This window comes from Haplochromis burtoni, unplaced genomic scaffold, assembly GCF_018398535.1.
Source record: "Haplochromis burtoni strain Fernald_Lab_line unplaced genomic scaffold, NCSU_Asbu1 Contig_665, whole genome shotgun sequence".
Lineage (NCBI taxonomy): Eukaryota > Metazoa > Chordata > Actinopteri > Cichliformes > Cichlidae > Haplochromis > Haplochromis burtoni.
The window spans coordinates 62163-81951 of NW_024583026.1; the positions used below are offsets into that span (position 1 = coordinate 62163).

The 19789-nt window shown below is 47.7% G+C and overlaps 3 protein-coding genes across 3 annotated transcripts in view; 1 reads left to right on the forward strand and 2 right to left on the reverse strand.

Moving 5' to 3' along the window:
* Positions 1-8763, forward strand: part of LOC102311580 (interferon-induced protein with tetratricopeptide repeats 5) — a 29191-nt gene extending 20428 nt beyond the window's left edge. Inside the window, exons 2-10 of the mRNA XM_005949493.3 lie at positions 767-946; positions 2614-2803; positions 4420-4611; positions 4807-5031; positions 5164-5305; positions 7424-7547; positions 7891-8032; positions 8186-8233; positions 8328-8763. Of these exons, the coding sequence (XP_005949555.1) occupies positions 767-946; positions 2614-2803; positions 4420-4611; positions 4807-5031; positions 5164-5305; positions 7424-7547; positions 7891-8032; positions 8186-8233; positions 8328-8576 (1492 nt within the window). The 3' untranslated portion in view covers positions 8577-8763. The remainder of the gene's footprint in view (positions 1-766; positions 947-2613; positions 2804-4419; positions 4612-4806; positions 5032-5163; positions 5306-7423; positions 7548-7890; positions 8033-8185; positions 8234-8327) is intronic.
* Positions 8764-8982: 219 nt separating this feature from the next.
* Positions 8983-16230, reverse strand: noc3l (NOC3-like DNA replication regulator). The gene is made up of 21 exons (XM_042215159.1): positions 16017-16230; positions 14367-14571; positions 14149-14278; positions 13893-14047; positions 13740-13811; positions 13492-13622; positions 13255-13416; positions 13063-13156; positions 12804-12979; positions 12606-12734; positions 12384-12515; positions 11689-11769; positions 11520-11601; positions 11326-11426; positions 11161-11224; positions 10655-10726; positions 10391-10572; positions 9901-10029; positions 9653-9750; positions 9447-9531; positions 8983-9372 (listed from the first exon to the last, which is right to left on the reverse strand). Exons 1-21 carry the CDS (start codon positions 16023-16025, stop codon positions 9241-9243), a joined length of 2421 nt encoding a protein of 806 aa, XP_042071093.1. The 5' UTR covers positions 16026-16230; the 3' UTR covers positions 8983-9240.
* A 1563-nt stretch (positions 16231-17793) lies between these two features.
* si:ch211-207i20.2 (uncharacterized protein LOC568537 homolog) overlaps positions 17794-19789 on the reverse strand; it is a 3619-nt gene continuing 1623 nt past the window's right edge. Inside the window, exons 2-5 of the mRNA XM_005949497.3 lie at positions 19507-19666; positions 19379-19437; positions 19207-19303; positions 17794-19134 (exon numbers count right to left, since the gene is read on the reverse strand). Of these exons, the coding sequence (XP_005949559.1) occupies positions 18110-19134; positions 19207-19303; positions 19379-19437; positions 19507-19666 (1341 nt within the window). The 3' untranslated portion in view covers positions 17794-18109. The remainder of the gene's footprint in view (positions 19135-19206; positions 19304-19378; positions 19438-19506; positions 19667-19789) is intronic.

Below are 19789 nucleotides of genomic sequence, written 5' to 3' on the forward strand. Positions count from 1 at the left end.
GTGACAGGATGTAATGGCATGTGATACAAAAATATATGAACATTTTAATACATTTGAAAGCTTTATAACGGAGGTATCTTTTAATAATAGACATCTGCAGTTTAAACTTAAAAGTTACTTCTATCAAACATGTTGTTTGTAGCTGCACCGAATAGTTCAGAAATGTGCACTTATGCTTGGTGTTCAGAGTTGTATACTTTGAGAGTTTATTTTTGGACATTCTGAGAAGTCTGGGTTGAAACCAAACGAGTTCAGTAAACAAGCTGTTACCAGATAAAGCATAAGGCAGTAGTATACTGTTGTCTAATCTGTTGTCTTGGTTATATCCCAGCATCACATCCTGTTTAGTAGGGGGGATGTAGCATCAGGTAAATGCTAAGCGGTAGGAACGTTTCTGCTGGGTTGTTGTGGCGGGGCACTCATAATAAAGGACACTCATTGGAGTAATGGCGCGTCTCGTGTCTGTGAGTTATGCCTCCAGTCAAATAACATCCATAACCTCAAATAACGGAACAATTAGGACACGAGGATCTTTGAGTTTGGACTGATCAGCATGTTCTGTTTTTCAAACATGCTGAAGAGGTTCAAAAACTAACAGTGAGATTAACACAATCTCATCATGTTGCTTCCATGTGCTGCACATTTGTTTTCCGTCAGTTTTCTTAGTGTCACAAAATAAAACCATAAATACTCCTAAGAAACTATTAAATTGTTCATGTTTGTGAACACTTGCTACTATATTGAGAATGTGTTTTGTCTTACGCAGTGATCCAGGTAACGATCTACACCGCAGGCTGCAGAAGCTGCAGAGTCGTTTCACCTGGGATCTGAAGAAGGAAGACTTGGAGTTGGACGACCTTAGCAAGCAGCTGCAGCATGATATAGACCTGCAACTGGGGCAGCGGGGCGCCCTGGCCCACTCCTACAGGTTCCTGTCTTATGTGAGGTAAGCAGTGCAGAACATTGAACAGGAACCCTCAGCTAAAAGCCTTTGTTTGTGGGACATTCAAAGATAAAATCATCATAATTGGGCACAAAACAGCAACAAAGATGGAAAAGAACAAGATTCAACTGTGCAAGCAGGCGTTGCTTCTGTGAAGCTGGCTTTTTACATGCACATTATTGCCAAAAATATTCACTCACCCATCCAATCACTGAATTCAGATGTTCGATTCACTTTCATGTCCACAGGTGTTGTCATGGTCCTGGGTCTTTTGACCCAGCGTTTTAAGTTTGAGTTTATTTTGTTCATTAGGTTATCTAAGTTCATTTGGTTATTAGACTCCTTGTGTTTTCTTCCCCTGTATTTAAGCTTCCCCTCACCCTTCGTGTTTCATGCTGCGTGTCTTATGTTATCAAGTTTGTATTATTATGCCTAAGTGTTTCTAGTTATTATTTTCCCCTCGTGTTTCCAACCATGTTAAATCTCCCCTGCTCTTCATGCGTTTCATGTCTGTGTCTTACGTTGTCAAGTTCGGGTTGTCATGTCTGTCTCATTATGTTTCCTGTTTTATTGTGAAGAGGTCTGGTGTTCTGTGTTCATCATGTTCAGTTTTACTCTCCCACTGTGACGTCATTATGTTCATGTGTGCCAGCTGTTTCCTCATGTGTCTCCACTTCCCCTAATCACCTCCTGTGTATTTAAGTCCTCTGTTTTCAGTGTGTGATTGTCAGGTCGTCTGTTGTCCACGCCATGTTCCTTCCATCTCAGTTTCTTGTCTAGGTTCTTCTTATTGTTTGTTTAGATTTCCCAGTTTAGGTTTGTGTTAATTTTGCTTCAGTTTGCCTTGCCCTTTGTTTGTACCTTTTTTACCAGCCATATTAAACGGCTCGCTTTTTGTTAACATTCAAGTTTTGTTCCCTGTTCCTTGGAGTCTGCATTTTGGGTCCTTTTTCAATTCATACAGTCTGCCCTCGCCAGACTGTGACAGGTGTAGAAAATCAGCACCTAGGTCGCTCCCAGGAGCTCAGTGAATTTCCAGCTTTTAACCGTGATAGGATGTCACCTGTCCAGTCATAAACGTTCCTCTTTATCCGACTGTTAGTGGAATTAGAACAAGGTGGAGGAGATTGGGAGGAAGTGAAGCGGGGTCAGTGAGGATCATAGTGCAGAGTCAATCGCTGCACACCTCCAAACATCAACATTGCGTACAGAGCTTTAGGAAATATGTTTCCATGGCGAACAGCTGCATGCAAGCCTTACATCACCAAGCATCGATGCGTGAAGCACGCCGAGCTCTAGAGACGTGTTGTCTGGAGCGACCAATCACGCTTCTCCGATGGAGGAGTCTGGGTTTGGTGGTTGCTAGGAAAACAGCACAGTGTGACCTCACAAAGGTGCTTCTGAAAGAATGATCAAAAATTCCCATAAACACTCCCAAGCCGGTGGAAGTCCTTCCCAGAAACGCTGAAGCTGGTGGGCTGACATCGTATTAAACCCCTTGGATCACGAGTGGGAAGTTCATGTGTGGGTGAAGTCAGGCGAGCAATTACTCTTAATAATATAATGTCTCTGCGCCGCAAAGTTTCATGGCTTTACAGGTACAAAGACGTGTCAAAACCCTGAAGACGCTGGAGCACTGTGAGTTATTCCTGTTTGTTGTCCATCCTCAGGTATCTTCAGGGTAAACCAGAGGAGGCGCTGTCGCTACTCACTGAGTCAGAGGAGAAGACGAGGGAGTGTTACGGACAGGAGAGCGAGCTGCGGCTCATTGTGACGTACGGAGACCTGGCTTGGCTGAAATACCACACCGAAGACTACGTACAGTCCCAGACTTACTGTCAGAGAGTCGAGGATATACTGGCATGTATACACCTTCAGAAACACGACTGGTTTAACTCTAAACACGTTTTTAACACCCACCCATAAACGCTGTTATGGATCTAGAGGCGCTGACTATAATAAAAACCTTTACATCTAAAGAACCCCTGCCTGTAGCCTTCATGGCTGTTATAATATCCAGACACTGATATGTTCATAAAGACTGTCACCGAAACACAAACTTCATCTCTCTTACAAACATTGTACGCACAGCTCGCGCTGCCACTGAACGAAAACACGTTCGAAGGATTTGATTTTGGTTCAAAACTTATAATAGTCAGCTGTGGAGCGGACGATCACTGAACACATGTTCAAAACATCATTTCATCATTTCTGGAGCATCAGGGTATCCATGAACAGCTGCTCCAGATGTTTCTGCTCCAGAAACTGAATGAAAATATTTTTAATGTTAGATTTCATTTTTTACATGACATTTTGCATATTAATGATCATAAACTGACCTCGCAGCCCAAAGTTCGTCAATGGTTTCAGTCATTATGTCCTGTTTATAAGGTTGAAGCCTGCTGTCAGCTGAGGCTGAAGAAGTCACGTGATGATGATGAAACATTTCTCCCACTGAAAACGTCCAGATGAACAGAATTAACTTTTCTGGGCTTTAACTTTAATCTCGGTCAAACCGATTTACTCAGAAGCAAAAACAAAGAAGAAAACAAAAGACAACAAAAAAGCTGAAATAAACACAAAGATTTAGAAATCATCAAAATGAAAACAATGTGCTGGGAGTCAGGCGTTCTCACTGGCTCTAGTGAGCCTCAGCCTCCGGTCACCTGACAGTTGGTGCTCCATCAAGCAAAAAGGTGATGTGTTGATAAATGCAGCATGTTTACAAATCGACTGTTTATTCTGTGTCACAGAAACAGTCATATTTCAAACGTTACTCGCTGCTCTTCTCCGATGCTGCTGCTAAGTTTTGGACAAAATGCATTCTGGGATATTTGGCTGAGCCAGGCCCACACAAGTCACAACGTTGCCTGCTCGAGGGAATGGGCGGAGCGGGAATACATCGAGGCGCTTTGAGTGTACTTGACTTTGATGTTTGAACTGGAACAGTACAGCCACTGATGAGGTTTCACAACTCCACGAGAACACATATTGTGAAAGGGCCCTGGCTTTGCATAAACACTGGAAATCAGCCAAGACTGACAACACCTAAACCTCCATGTTAGTTTAATATAAAGAGACAGCTCCATGTTAGACCTGTTACTGGACCACAGAGTGTGCAGGTTACCTGAGGTGTTTCTACAGGATCCAAACCTGCGATCACTCACTTACACGAAGACCCTGTTATAGCGCACGCTGCCAAACAAAACAAACAAGTTCAAAAGTGTTGCATGATTCCTTTCTGGACCATGTGTATGGATATCAGACCATCTTTTCAGTTTAGCAACCAAACACTTCAGGATATTTCTGTGACAACTATAACTTTTGAAACATAAACTGCATATAACGAATGAGACAAACTAGACTAGTTTGTGCATTTGTGGCTTCTCGGCTGAAAAGTTGATAAATGTTCAGACACTGTCAAAGAATTAGCTGCAATCAAATCTATTTCTGTTAAATATACTGTGACTCTGCAGGTGAACCATCCGCCTGATCCTTCCACTGACCTCCATCCAGAAGTGTACGGGGAGAAGGGCTGGACCTTTCTTAAGTTCTCCAGTTCTTACTATACCAAAGCTGAAGAATGCTTCTGCAAAGCTTTGGAGCTGCAGCCTGATGACTGGGAGTGGAACACTGGCTATGCTATCGTCCTCTATCGCACAGAACAGGTACAATCTATCAGCCAATCAGCCTTTCGGTTTAGCATATAAGCAGTTATCCTGCTGAAGCAGACAGTCCATACGATTCTCCTGTATTAACCATTGTAGTCATTAACTTTGCAGTCGTGTTGTTGTTGATTCTTTGAGAGGTAACACCCATTAAATAAATTACATCCAGCAAACTTATGGAGCTCTTATCTTAAGAATGTTAATGATTGGTATCCCGAGGAATCACCAGCCACTAAACGGCTTCGTCAAGCCCTGGAAATAAATCCGGATGATGGCGTTTTGATGTCCATGCTGGCTCTGAAGCTGGTCCACGACACGAACAAACACACAGAGGCTAAAGGTTTGGTGAAGAAGGCCCTGGAAGTCGGACAGGACAACACTCAAGTCACCCGCTACGTAGCAAAATATCTCCGCAACCAGGTAAAACATCTGTAGCTTATAGGAAAAACATACTGGTCTTGATGGCGAATCAAGGGACTCGAGATAAAATATTGGTTTTATGCTTCTAACGTCTCGTCTCTCCAACGTTACCGTGACTCGTCCCTGTTCTAGGATCAGGTGGATGAGTCTATCGATCTGCTGAAGAGTATGCTGGAGAAGAAAAGCCAGTCATCTTTCATTCATCACCAGCTTGCTCTGTGTTATGAGAAGAAGAAGAATAAGCTGCTTGGGAAAAGAGTCCGACCAGAGTCAGGTACTGCACTGTACTCTGTTTATACTCTCATCAGCAGGTAGGACCTGGTATAAAGTTCTTCCAGTCGGGTAAGTATTTGGACAGAGATACCATCTTTATTATTGTGCCTCTGCACACCACAGCAGGTCTCAAATAAAGCAATCAACATTTCAATTCAATTCAATTCAATTTTATTTATATAGCGCCAAATCACAACATAAGTCGCCTCAAGGCGCTTCATAGATACAGAGAAAAACCCAACAATTATATGACCCCCTATGAGCAGCACTTTGGCAACAGTGGGAAGGAAAAACTCCCTTTTAACAGGAAGAAACCTCCGGCAGAACCAGGCTCAGGGAGGGGCGGGGCCATCTGCTGTGATTGGTTGGGGTGAGAGAAGGAAGACAGGATAAAGACATGCTGTGGAAGAGAGACAGAGATTAATAACAGATATGATTCAGTGCAGAGAGGTCTGTTAACACATAGTGAGCGAGAAAGGTGACTGGAAAGGAAAAACTCAATGCATCATGGGAATCCCCTGGCAGTCTATGTCTATTGCAACATGTGAATACATTTTCAGGTTTAATCCAGTCTTTAAGTCTGACATCATTAGCTGTTTCTGGGCCCAAACTATGCTTCAGGACACTGCGGCTTCACTAAGTTACGAACGGTCTAAATTCTTTCATCTTTAATAAAATGTGCTGCTGCTTTACCAGGTGTAACAATTAAGTTTAACATCCAGGCATCCATGAGAAACAGGATTTATGACGTTTAATGGAGTTAGAAGTTAGCAGGAAGTTAGCTCGCTAGTGTCCCGAATTCTCTGATGTTGTGCTGAGAACAAACAACCAAGACTCAGAGCAGGTCCAGTCAATCGCTGCTGCGAAGATATCCTCCAAAACCATGTCCAAAACTCGAAAACGGAAAGATGGCGTTAAGTTACAAAGAGAAGGTGGGAACACTCACCGCTGTTGTGTCATAAAAAATCTAATGATCAACTTTGACATTTAAAGAGTTTAGATCGATCAGCTGTTTACATCACTCAGCACAAGCAGAACTGCAGCAGAAGACACATCGTCCACACTCAGAAGCATCTCTGTATAGTGACTGGTCTCATGATCTAAACAGGCAAATGTTCAGCGTTCAGACTGCAGGTGAAAAACAGTCAAACCAGATGTTTCCCGTTATGTTGAGATCAGCTCATCAAGTACACACCTACACAGCATGTTAACAAACCGTGAAAAAAGCCACACAAAAATGAATGATTGTAAGGGTTTCTATACATTAGTATGTACGAAGGGTATGTTGTGACTTACCTTCAAAATTACAGCGGTCCCTCGCTATAACGCGGTTCACCTTTCACCTCAGCTGCTTCCTGTTGTTCTCATTAGTGGGCCCATGATCGTATATAGCACATCCTGTTATAACCGTCGCTGTGCAGGCACATATGCAGTTACAAGCGAAACACTTCTAAGGCTCTATGCTGCGTATGTTCATTAGCTTCTGGTTTAATATGTCACTAATTAAAGCACTACCACCTAATATATTTCCCACACTAGTTTCCACCTAAACATGATATAGCATGTTCTGACTGAGAGATTTCTGACAAATTCAAACGTACAGCTCTGCTATCACTTCCAACATGGTATAATAGCTGGTATATAATGATGTGCTACGTGATCGCTAGCGACACAGCTATGTTAGCATAAACAGTGAAGCTGGAGGATGAATGCTAACTTTTTTCCACTCGATAAAAGTTAACGTGAGGGTTCCTGATGGTTAGAGACAAATGCAATTGCATGGCAGGATGCTGTAAACGGACCAAACTTCAGTCAGGAGAACAACTGAGATAATCCATCCACAATACGAGGTTAGTCACTAATATACTGCTGCTGGGCTGCAGTTACATCCTAAGGGTTTAAAATGAACAGCGGTAATAAAAACAGAGAGAGGCCGACAGCGATCATTGACTGATTTTAGGGGCTTGTTCGGATTAAATAGAACAAGATACAAAACATTAAAACAGCCTTAAACACAGAGGAGTTTGGACCGGAGCCGTGTTCATACGTCATCACTCAAAGACTGGACACAAGGGCGTGTTTAATATTTCCGTCAGTAACACCTGTTTTTATCCAATAGAGGTGCAGCATTGGACACGTCTTTGTATTCAGCATCTGGAGGAATCAGTGAGGCTCAAGAATGGTTTCAATGCTGCAAAAGCTCTGCTGGCTCTGCAGTACGCACAGAACTTTGAAAGAAGGAGGTCTGTTTACCTGTCAGTTTGTTCCAATGAAATATTCTGTGTTGGTTTTATGTTTATTTAAAAAAGCTGGTAGTAATGACACAGGTAGAAGAACGGTTGGACTAAACCTGACCAACGTGATCACTTATGGAATAAAACAGTGTTGAATCATATTACCAAAGCTGGAAACAAGTGCGTGAAGGAAACTTTGACCCCTGTGGTCACACCAACATTATGTCAGATTGGACAGTTTTACTCGACTGTATTGATGTTTCTACAGACAGTCATCAGATGGACTGTTGATTCCAAAAACATTTGATGCATTGATTCTTTTTGTGTCTAAGCTTTGTGTTTGTTGCTTCAGAGCTCAGCAGATGTTTGATGATGTGCTGCAGACATTAGAGGATGAACCTCCAGGCATCCGTCAGTACATCTACCGGTATTATGGAGAGTTCTGCTACTATCACACCCCTCAGAAAGACCTCGGACTCACCTATTACAAAAAGGTACGGATCGTCCAAAACTGCATTCAGACTGCAGGTGTGCATGCCAGGTGCAACCAGTATTAGCGAACGGGCCTCTGAGGCAGACGGACATTTGGAAAGTCGAGCTGTGGACAGTTAACCGTCTGCTAACATGTCCTGTGCTGCATCCAACAGGCTCTGGAGTTCTGCATCAACACATCACATTGGAAGCACTGTGTGAAGGTTGGCCAGCTTCTCACTCTGCTTTATCCAAAACTAATACAAACTCAACCTGATCTTAGTAAACAGGAAGTAACCTTCAGGTATTCTTTTGCAGAAACTGACGACGATAGCTGAGGGACGCCTCGAAAAGAATCCCAGAGACGCCGCATCCTATGGCATCCTGGGAGCAGTGGCCAGAGCTGAGGGCAATCGGAGCAGGGCTGTGAGAAATTATGAGCGCGCTCTGGAATTAGACGCCAACAATGACGAGTATCTGTCAGCCTTGTGGGAGCTGCGCCTGGATCTGACCGCACACAGGGAAGAGAAAGACCGCCCGGAGGAGAAGCTTCCAGAGGTCGTGTGAAAAAGTTTGTACCAGGACGGCCACCGTTTGAACGAGGTTCCAGAACCACAGCTCAGAAATGCTCGGCTACGTCACATCACACCTGGGAACCGCTACATCGATCACTACGGCCGTCTCCTTCTGTTTGTCTACCACCACTATGTCCGGTTGGTTAGCCACCACCTGTTTGTCCGTCTGTATCTGCAAGTCCCACAGGATCTTAGCTCGGTCATTCTCCACCACCTCCCATGTTGACCTCGGGGCTTCCAGATGTTTCTGTATACTATGCTAGCCACTTGGCTATTGCGTTCCATGTATGCCCTGCATGCTAGCATCTTGTCTCTGGGGCATCTTTACACAGCCTGCACCTGGGGTCTTACCTGGTGTGGCAGACCCCAGCCTCTAAAAAATAAAAGCAGCTTAAATGTTAAAGAAGAGTTTTTCTGGTCTTTATTTTTAATATCTGACATTTAAACAGCACAGTCATGGCACTCAAACTGGGCACTCCGCATCGACTCACCGGGTTGCCCAAAATCACAACTCTTCACATCAACATGATGAAAACAGTCCAACTCCACCCTGAAGACACTTTGGGCTTTTATTTTGAAGGTCTGCCTATCAGGTTGCAGCTGTACTTCCTCTCCTGATGGCCATAAAATGTTGTTTTATTTTATGTGTGTGTGTGTCAGTGCTGGGTGGTTTTGTGTGTGTGCGCTGCAGTAAAGTCCAGCTGTGTGTCCTCGGCGGCGGTCAGGGCGCACTCGAGTCTTCTCTGCAACTCGGCGTCAAGCAGCGTCGCTCCGACCACAAAATGATCCTGACACAAAGCAAAGCGATAGTCGGTCATCATGACTCACTAAAGTTTAAAATATTTTAGTTTGACTTTCAAACCTTCTTCTTGAGGCTTGGTGATGCTACAGGGGGGTTAAAGGTCATATCTTTGATGCTGTAGTCGTCAAACAGCTCCACAGATGACCTGCAGGGGGCAACGTTCACACTTCAGAAAAACTAAACTTTTAAAGGAGCAGTACACCGTTTTCACTGATCCTCACACAGGCTGAGCTTTCTGATTAAACACAGGTGATGTGTGTGTGTACCTGCGACTCAGCTCCACACTGAGCGCCGCCGAGCCTTCAGAGGGAGCGCCCTGACTCAGGTGGACTGCAAACCGCCGCACAACCGGGTGGTAATGTCTCTGAAAGCGCACAAACACCGCGCAGCTACATTCAGAAACACGTGGGGCCATGTGTGCACCTGCATACCTGTGTGTGTGTCTGCAGTGTGTGTGTGTACCTGCAGTGTGTGCATACCTGTGTGTGTGTGTGTGTCTGCAGTGTGTGCATACCTGCAGTGTGTGTAGCTCCCACAGTGCTGTGTTCTGAGCGTTGCAGTGTTCAGGTTCGTCGAGCTCCGGCAGGTAGAACCCACTGCCCTGAATCTCGTTGTCCAGCAGGAAGTCACACTTTGGGAAGGACTGAGAAAGACACACACACACACACACACACACACACACACACAAAATACACACGTCAAACTTCTACCTGTACAACTACTTGAATTACTGACAGCTGTTAGGTAACCACACCTCTTTTCAAGTGACTGAATCAGACTTTTATATAGCAACAAATCACGACAGTCACATCGAGGTGCTTCATGCTGTAATGTAAAGAGTGTAGGAGCGTCCACTAACACAGAGAAAACCCCTGACATCACGATCGATGAGTAAGCACTCTGCCGACAGTGGGACCGGGCGGGGAGGAGTTCTGCTCAGGGAGGGTCGGCGGTTGGGGACGAGGGGACGAAGACAGGATGTCAACACACACGTTCAGACTCACATGCATCGTGGCTCGGTTGGCGGCAAGAATTCCCACGCTGGCGTTGGGCATTACGTGCAGACTGATCGTGCTCAGTCTTTTGACAAACGCCATCGCCCTCTGTAGGGTCACCTGCTTCCTGCGGCGGGTCAGCATTGCGTCCAGACACCGCAGCACAATGATGGCGTCATCGTTGGGCGCCCCTGAGGGATTCAAAGCGTGGCTGTTAAAACAATCATGTGACGTGTGACGTCATACTGCCGGTTCAAAGTGAGGCTAACTGACCTGCGTGGAGCCTGGGCAGCAGTTTATATAACTGGGAGTAAAAGTTGAGCGGGTCGATGTTCAGGACGTCACCTGATACACAAACAAACTTTATTGATCCAGGAAACTCAACAGGAAGTGACATCATGTGCAGGAAACACACCTGACTTTTCAAAGAGTTTTAAAAATTATTTATTGGTCTATCTCAGTGAGAATAAACTGTAGCCAGTGCTATTGCTGAGCACATGTGCCTCTGTGAGCCTAACACGAACACATATGTTTGTCTATGTCACTGGGAGGGGACCCTTACATATTCCCAGGACTACAATCCAAGTCTGAACCTTTAAAACAACTCGTTATTGCAGCTTAAATTTAATAAACATCCACAAATGTCTCGACATTGATACACAAAGAAGGTCCTGACTTCTTGTGATCATATAACAAAAATATTTAAAATGGCCTCAAAGGTCTTCATCAGACTAAGGTCTTCACAAGTCAGATATACGAGCACACACACAGAGTCTGACCTTGTCCTGACAGGATGGTGAAGACGGTCTGGATGCAGTGCAGCGTCTCCTTATTGGACAAATCCTGCAGGTATAAATAAAGAAACAAAAATAAATAAAGAACTATTTGTGACACCAAACTAGCAGGTGACTCTGCAGGGGGCGGGGTCAAACATGAACACTCACTCCTGCTTGGATGAGGTCCTGCAGCACGTTGAGCAGGTCATCAAAGAACTCCAGGTTGATGAGGTGAGCAAAACTGACAGGAAATGACATCATATTCAGCACTATAGTAGTACTACAGATTGTGTGTGTGTGTGTGTGTGTGTGTGTGTGTGTGTGTGTGTGTGCGCGTCGTATCTGGCGAGCCCCTCCAGAACTTGCGAGGGAGCAGAACTGATTTTGAGCCTTCTTCAAAATCCTGAAGTAAATGAGGAAGACGATGTTCAGCGTCTCTGTGTGCTGGAGAGGAAGAGCAGAGGGGTGAGGAGGAGGAGGAGGAGGAGTGTCCTTCCTCTCACTGTACACGCTCGTGACCTTTCAACTCACCAGCTTGATCTTCTTGTCTTTGCTCTCTGAGGCTTCGGCTTCCAGCAGCTCCTTCTCCAGCTTCTCCTCAGCCTTCTTCGAGCACACACACACACACACACACACACACACACACACACACACACACACACACAGGTTGGTGTCTCTCACTGCCCCCTGCTGGACGGACTGAGAAATCCCTGAGCATCAGCTCATCACAGAGGAAGTTGTTGATGCTTCTTATATTAATGCTCATAGACTTCAGTGAATTCGCACGAGCATGTAGAAACATTTTATTCTGACTCACATGTTCTTCTCGTGTTTTTGTTACTTTGCTAATATTTCCTCAGGTTATTGTAAGAATTGTTTTTTATATTTTGCCCCAGTAACATTAACTTTTCATTGACACATTCTCTTATTCTCACATTATTATGTTTGGAGTTTATTTTAAATTAAAAATATCTTTTACACGTTTGGCCCATATTTGGATCCTTTGTTTACCTTGTGATCGTGAGCAGATCATCTCTTTGTGCTGATGTTTCTGGCACAAACGTTTGAACGAACACGTGTTCCTGTTTCTAAAGCCTGAGTTTCTCTGACTGTTCGTCTGCTGCTGCAGCTCCAGCCCTTAAAATGAACGAGGCCTTGTTAACGGGGCTGTCGGGGGCGGAGCCGACCGCTGAAACAACCAATAAGGACTCGGTGCGAGGGTTTACCTTCCTCTGCATCCTCGACAGGTTCTTCTTCCTCTCCTTGTTGGTCATGAACTTCTTCTTTGGTGCCGCAGCCTCGATGTCCTTCTTCATCTCCACCTCTTTAATCCTCAGACTCAGCAGCGTCCGCAGCAGCTGGAGGGGGCGGAGTTAACAGCGTCTGATTAATAATTTATCAACAGTCTTCTCGGAGTGGGCGTGGCCTGGATACGTTTCGTTCGTTACCTCGGGTCGGACGTTGTAGTTCAGGCTCTTCACGAGGCCGGAGATAACTCGCACCGTGGCCAGCGAGGCCCCGCCCGCTCTGTCCTGCTGGAAGAGCTTCCTGAACGCGTCACAGCACACGCCGGACACCTGAAACACAAAGAGCACGTGAAGCCGTCGCACAATGCTGGGCTGGGCTGCGGCGCCTATGAGACTCACCTTCTTGGTGGAGTCGTTCATCAGCGGCGCCAGGACGACCACAATGTTGTTGTGGAAGTTGAAGTGAGGCAGAGCGACGAGCAGCTCGCACAGGCAGCGGACGGCGACCTCAGCCAGCCCGCCGTACGCCTGCAGCGCCACCGCCTGACTGCGCTTCTTCTTCTTCTGCTTCCAGTCTGTGGGCGGAGATGAGCGGTCAGGGCGCCGTGAGGTGTGCGGGTGTCAGTGTGTGGCTGTTGCTACGGTGACGGAGGCGTACCTTTGACAGTCTGCTCCAGGTCCTCCAGGTAGAACTTGTACTGACTCACCAAACCCTCCTCGAACTCTCGGAGCACCTGCGTCTCCTTCTTCACCTGGAAGACGGCGAGCGGCAGAAGCAGCAGGTTAAAACGTGGCGACTGTGGCGACCTGCCGCCAGGCGCTTCCTCTACAAACAAACTCACAAACGCACCTTAGCGGTCTTCTCCGCCGAGGTCAGAGGTCGGATCCTGTAGGTGGGGGCGATGTCTTTGAAGACCTCCATCAAAGAAACCATCACCAGCTTTCTGACCGTCACCGCCACGCTGGGGTCGGCCTCCATCAGCATCCCCCGCAGCTCCTTCACGCGCTTTATCTGTCACACACGACGTCACGTTAAACACACACATACACGCCACGAGCCTGATCCCAGAACGGCGCCCGGCCTTACGCTGCCGATGGGGTCCGACACGATGGCCGACGCCAGGCCGGCGATGGTCAGCTTCCTCTCGTTAAGCTTCTGATTCCTGAGCCGCTCTCTCTGCGCCGGCGTCATCTCCTGGCAGCTCGGTGGCTCCGCCTCTGCAAGGAGGACACGTGACAGGTGAGAGGACGCCTCAGCCTCGTCACGGAGGCGTTTACCCCGCCGTGCCTGCGGAGTTTAATTCTTATTCCAAAAGTTCTGATCGCTTTTCATACCTGTGTCGACGTCATCAGGCTCCTCCTCCTGCTCCTCCCCCTGCTCCTCCTCCTCCGGCTGCTTCTCCACCACTGAAAGAACAGAGGGAGACGTTTCGACACAGCCGCACAGAACCAATCAGATCGATCAGGGATCAACGCAGCACGCCGTACCCCTCTCGACGCTCTGTGGGATCACGCCCGTCTTGTCTTTGATCGGCAGCAGGTGAATCACTTCCTTTTCCTCCGTCCTCGCCATCTTCCTGGGAACCTTCTCGTAGCTGCGAGCTACGTCCGATTTCCGCTTTTTCCCGCCATGCACCGGCCCGCTGGGACGCCCCGCCGCACCACACAAACGCACCTCAGTCACTGCGCATCACACCTGCTTCTGTATCTAAATATGGTTTGTGTGTGTGTGTGTTGGAGTTACCATGACGACAGGTCCCTGGTGATGAAGGACGCCTGGCGAGCCATGGCGGTCATCTGCTGCAGGTCTTCCTGCTCCATCATGTCTGTGGGTAGACTCTCCAGAAACTCCTCCTCCTCCTCCTCCTCCTCCTCTGTACGAGCAGGAGCAGGGTCAGACAGTTCTGGTCTCTGATTGGTTTACAGCAGATGTTAGTAATCACGTGATCGTTTGCCGCTCACCTGGTCTCTTCCTGTACGTCTCCAGGGGGCGGGGCGTTTCGCCGACGGCGCCCTTCACCGCCTGCCTCAGCCTTTTCTGCTCCTTGCGTTGCTTCTTGGCGACGTTCTGCTGCTTCAGCTGGCGGTTCTTCAGCTTGTTCTCCAGCTTCACGCCGCTCGTCTTCAGCAGGCGGCGAAACGTCGGCCGCCGCTTCTTCGAGCGAGGCTGCGGAGCGTCAGAGGAAAGAAGGAGAGGTGTTCAGCAATGATGTCACGGTCCATGCAGGCTCTGGCTTGGATCCTGTGAACACCTGACGCCGTGTGACCGACTCTAAACCGACCAATCAGAGACAAACTCAGCGTCGAGCTGCTGATTTACTGGACTCACTGTGGGCGTGGCGCTCAGACGCTCTGCCGCCTCAATACTACCTCACACTACACGGTACTATCTCAGTCCCAGGTACTTAAATTTAATAATCAAAATTTTAATCATATACGTAATTACTTAAATATGAATGTTGCAAAAACTTATTTTTACTCAATGATCATCTCTCATATGGACTACTGTTTGACGTCCTGGTCACTTGCTTGTCCAACAACACTTAAAACTATTGAAAACATTTATAAAAGAAGTTTAAAACTACTTGACAAAAACCGACCTCCCACCACCACTGTCATGTGTTAAAAAAACATAAATTACTGAACTTCAATAACTTAGTGAAACTTAAAAGAGTGAGTTTAATATATAAAGTCTTACACTCCCTTGCTCCACCACCACTGAAGCAGTTCATTAGGCATAAAGAAAGCTCAGACAGGACCACTCGAGCTACAATCCGAGGAGACGTGTTTATACCCCACAGACGGACAGCATTTGGGCAGAACGTCCTCTCTGTCCAGGAGGCCATCTGTGGAACAGTCGCCCTCAGCCCATTAGAGAATGCTCGACATTCAATTTGTTTAAGGCAAAGGTTAAAAACTGGTTATGGACAAATCAAGTGTGTGATCATGTATGAGTTGTATAGTTTTAATGTTTTATTTGGGAACAGAATGGTGTGTATGTGTGAGTTTGGTGATGGAGTTTTTATTATGAATGAATGATGAATTTTTATGAAATATTATGTCTATTTTTTTATGTTTAAGGACAACAGATGGAAATTAGCCTTTGGCTATAATCTGGTATGTTTACATTCATGTAATTTTTTTTTTACATTTATGTTCATTAACATGCACTGTCCTAAATAAATAAATAAATACTACACTGTACTACCTCTCACTTCCTGGTACTACAGGACACTACATGTGCTACGTAGCTGGGTGGATGATGAGGTGTGTTTCTTTCCTGAGTGGGACACAGAGTGGCTGACTCCAGGCAGACCATCAGACACTGAGTCCTTCCACGTGAGCGTTTGTGATGTTGTCAGGCGTAAAGCAGCAGCGGGCTCTGATGGAGGCGCCATCACCGTGTGTGCTCGGACCACACTCCGTTCAATGCGCCGTTATTTTGGGGCTCTGGTATCCCTCTGAACACCCGGGAGCTGTTTTAAAATGAGTCTGACTCTAAAATCGTGGGTTTTCTGTGGACTCGGGCTGTGAGGACAGACGCTTTGAGCATGTTTGTTCTCTCAGACCAGACTCCGTTCATTAAACGGCGGATTTAAGCCTCTCACTCACCGGGCCCATGGCTGCAGGACGTTCCGGTGTCTCCGATGTGTCAGGCCGGACTACAGTCGTTCCCGCTCGGTCACTTTGGTTCGGAGTGTCGGAGTGTTTTGGTGCCGAGATGCGGGTTGCCTCCACACGTTGCTCTCCAAAAACCCGGAAACAGAAAAGTAACAGCCCTTCTGTGACGAGAGGACAGCGCCCCCCGCGGCCGGAGGACAGGACCAGTTTTTTCTGCTGGACTGGAGCGCGTCTCAGACGGCCCACGGCTCTCCGCGAGGCCTCCACGGGGAGATTTACCGATGTTGCTTCAAACAGACTCAAGAGAAAAAGTGTGTGTGTGTAATCTGATTATTTTCTCTCGGATTCAGACTCCCTGAGGTCCTGCCATGCTTTCTGGACGTGTTCTCTATGCACCTTCCAGGACCTTGAAACGTTCTTGAGGACCTGAGGTGGAGTAGTTCATGTGACACGGAACACGTGATGACTGCGCATTCAGTAGACTAACAGCTGGAGGGTTTGTCATTGTCCATATTTTAAGGGAGTTTTCTTTACGATGGGAAAATGTTTTGTTTCTTTAAGTTCCCCAAGAAGAATGATAAATGTTTTTGTATGATAAATACTTTTAGCTAAATTTCTTATCCATAAATGTAAGTTTACTAACAAAACACCATATTTCTGTCATTATTTTAAGGATGTGGAAATGTACATACAATCAATATCAGACTCCACCAACAAAAAGGCTCAAAACAATACATGTATGTGAATTTTTGCGTGTATTCTTATAATTGTTACTTTTTTCTATTTACCCCTGGCTTTGTGTGTTCATTTTGTTGTTTTGTATACTTCATCTGTTCGTATGTTGTATACTCATTGTTTGTTAAATAAAGTTAAAAAAAAAACAAACAGCTGGAGGATGACCCTTCACCTGCTCCGCAGGCTGACACCTGAAGTTTACTAAAATACACTTTGTGAATGACCAGAAACGGATCAAAGATCAGACTCCTGCTGTGGGCGTGAAACTGACCTGGGTGCAGTTTCTCTGCCCCCGGGTTCACGTGGCGCTCAGCTGGCCATCACATAAAGGGGCGGGGCCACCAACAGCTGACCAATCACATTGATTATTGTACCAACAGCTGACTTTATAAAGGAGGGCTAACCTGACATCAGACACACACTTGGTGGATCAGGGAGCTGTGGATGTGTGAAACAGCTGCTGTGCTAATAAAGTTTGAGTGTTTGAAGGCGTGCTGGTGTGAGGGACCAGCCTGATCACCTGCGATTCACAGGACAGCGGCGTTCTGTGCGGCGCTCGCTGACATCACACCCAAACCACCTTCTGTGACCATGCCCCCACCTTTTAAAGTATTAACATTTATTTTGGCCAGAGGGGCCGATGGCGCGATATGGCAGCCTCGCTTCTGTCAGTCTGCCCCAGGGCAGCTGTGGCTACACCTGTAGCTGCCTCCACCAGTGTGTGAATGTGAGAGTGAATTAATAGTAAAGCGCTTTGGGTGCCTAGAAAAGCGCTATATCAATCCAATCCATTATTATTATTATTTTTTTTCTCATTAACTTTTTATACTTTATTCTGGATGGGCCTCAGGAATGTGCTGACAGGTGTGCTGCACCTGCTGATGAAACAGGAAGCTGCAGTCGCTCACCTCGTGCTCCTCAGATTGATCACCAACACTTTTTATTGATTATTATTATTATTATTATTCTTCATGGATCTGTCCTGCAGGATGTTTGTCTTCTTACGTCACTTTATAAAAATGATAAACAAACATTTCAGAACAAAAATAAACGTTTTCTTTTATTTTGAAAGGTCACTTCATGTCATCAAAACCTTTTCAAATTAAAGTTCACGTCTGAGTATTATCAGTGTTCACAGTGACCTCAGTGATGACATCATGCGTAAGCCGAAGCGGCGCGCCGTCCCATTAAGGCAGCAGGTGGACAGGTGTGCTCCTGCACAGGTGTCTGCGGTCCATCTCTCTGAAACCATCGACTCAGATTGCAACCAATCAGAGTGTAAGGAACAGCCAGAGTCTGTTTGCCAAATCAGAGGCCCCGCCCCCGCACACTCAAGCCCTCCGGGCCCTTCAGGCATAGCCGCACTTGTGCAGCTTCAGGTTGCGCTGGTCGGCGTAGCGTTTGCCGCAGCGGTCGCAGATGTACTGCTTCCCACCGGCGTGCAGGTGGCGTTTGTGCGTGCGCAGGTGGCTGCCCTGGCTGAAGCTCTTGCCGCAGACGTCGCAGGCATACGGCTTCTCGCCCGTGTGCACGCGTGTGTGCAGCTTCAGGCTGTTGCTGTTGTTGAACTTCTTGTCGCAGGCACCGCACGCAAACGGCTTCTCGCCGGAGTGTGTGCGCCCGTGCGAGATCAGGCTGCTCTGCTGGCTGAACGTCTTCCCGCACTGGCGGCAGCAGAAGGGCCGCTCGCCCGTGTGCGTGCGGCGGTGGATCTTGAGGTTCACCGCCTGCCGGAAGCTTTTCCCGCAGAGGTCGCAGGTGAAGGGGCGGGCGCCGCTGTGTGTGCGCTGGTGGTTCCTGAGGTTGACGGCGTGCCGGAAAGCTTTGTGGCACTGCTCACACCTGAACGGCTTCTGGCCGCTATGGATCAGCTGGTGCGTGCGCAGCGTGACGGCGCGCGTGAATCCCTTCCCGCATGCCTTGCACACGAAGATCTTGGCGCCTGCGTGCGTCCGCTTGTGGCGCTGCAGGTTCTGCGGCAGATTGAAGCGGCGGCCGCACTGGTCGCAGGCGTGCGGCTTCTCGCCCGTGTGCACGACGGCGTGTGCTTTCAGTTGGCCCTGCTTGGAGAAGCGTTTGCCGCACTGCGGGCACTCGAAGGGCCGCTCACCCGTGTGCGTGCGCATGTGGCTCTGCATGCCCTGCCGCTGGCGGAAGGCGCGGCCGCACACGCTGCACAAAAATGGCTTTTCTCCCGTGTGCACGCGCAGGTGCGTATTGAGGTTGCTCTGAGATGAGAAGGACTTCCCGCACGCCGTGCATGTGAAGTACTTCCAGGTGACGCTCTCCAGCACGAAGCCCGCCGGGCTCGTCACCTTCGATGGGGACAACAGCCGCTCCGACTCGTCCGGTGGGGCCGCCTCCACCTCGGCTCCTGAGAGAATAAGCACAGCTGATCAGACCATCACACATGCGGGCGTACTTCCTGCCGCGGTCGAGCACTCACTCTCTGCGATTGCGCCCAGGTTAATGTTCCCGTGCTCGTCCTTAATGGTGACCGCCAGCACCAGCGGCGTCTCCTGCTCCTCCTCCTTCGAACTGGTCTGCAGGGATACATATACATACACTCAGTCACGGTCAGTGAACGCAGCACAGGTGAGCCAGAGCAGCAGGCTTACCTTAGGGGGCGTGGCTGAGTCGCCGTCCTGCTGCCGGAGTCCGTACGAATGCTCGAGCTCTGCCACAAACATAACACAGTGAGGGTGATGTCACTGAGGTGGAGTCTTCGGGCGGGGCCAATACTTACCTATATGGGCGTTGCTGAGCACGTTGAGTACGCTCGTCTGCAGTCGCCGGGCGCCGCGGCCTGACGGCGGCTCCGCCGTCAGCCCGACTTCATCCAGCAGGTTGAGGATCTTCCCCAGAGCCTCGTTCCCCAGAGTCTCCATGATGGAGGCGAACAGCACCTGAGGTCAGAGGTCACACACCGTCACCATGACAACGGTCAAAACTATACAACCACCACCAGCTACAGTCTGGGCCACCAGTCACACCAACACACCAGTTAGCCTGGGCCACCAGTCACACCA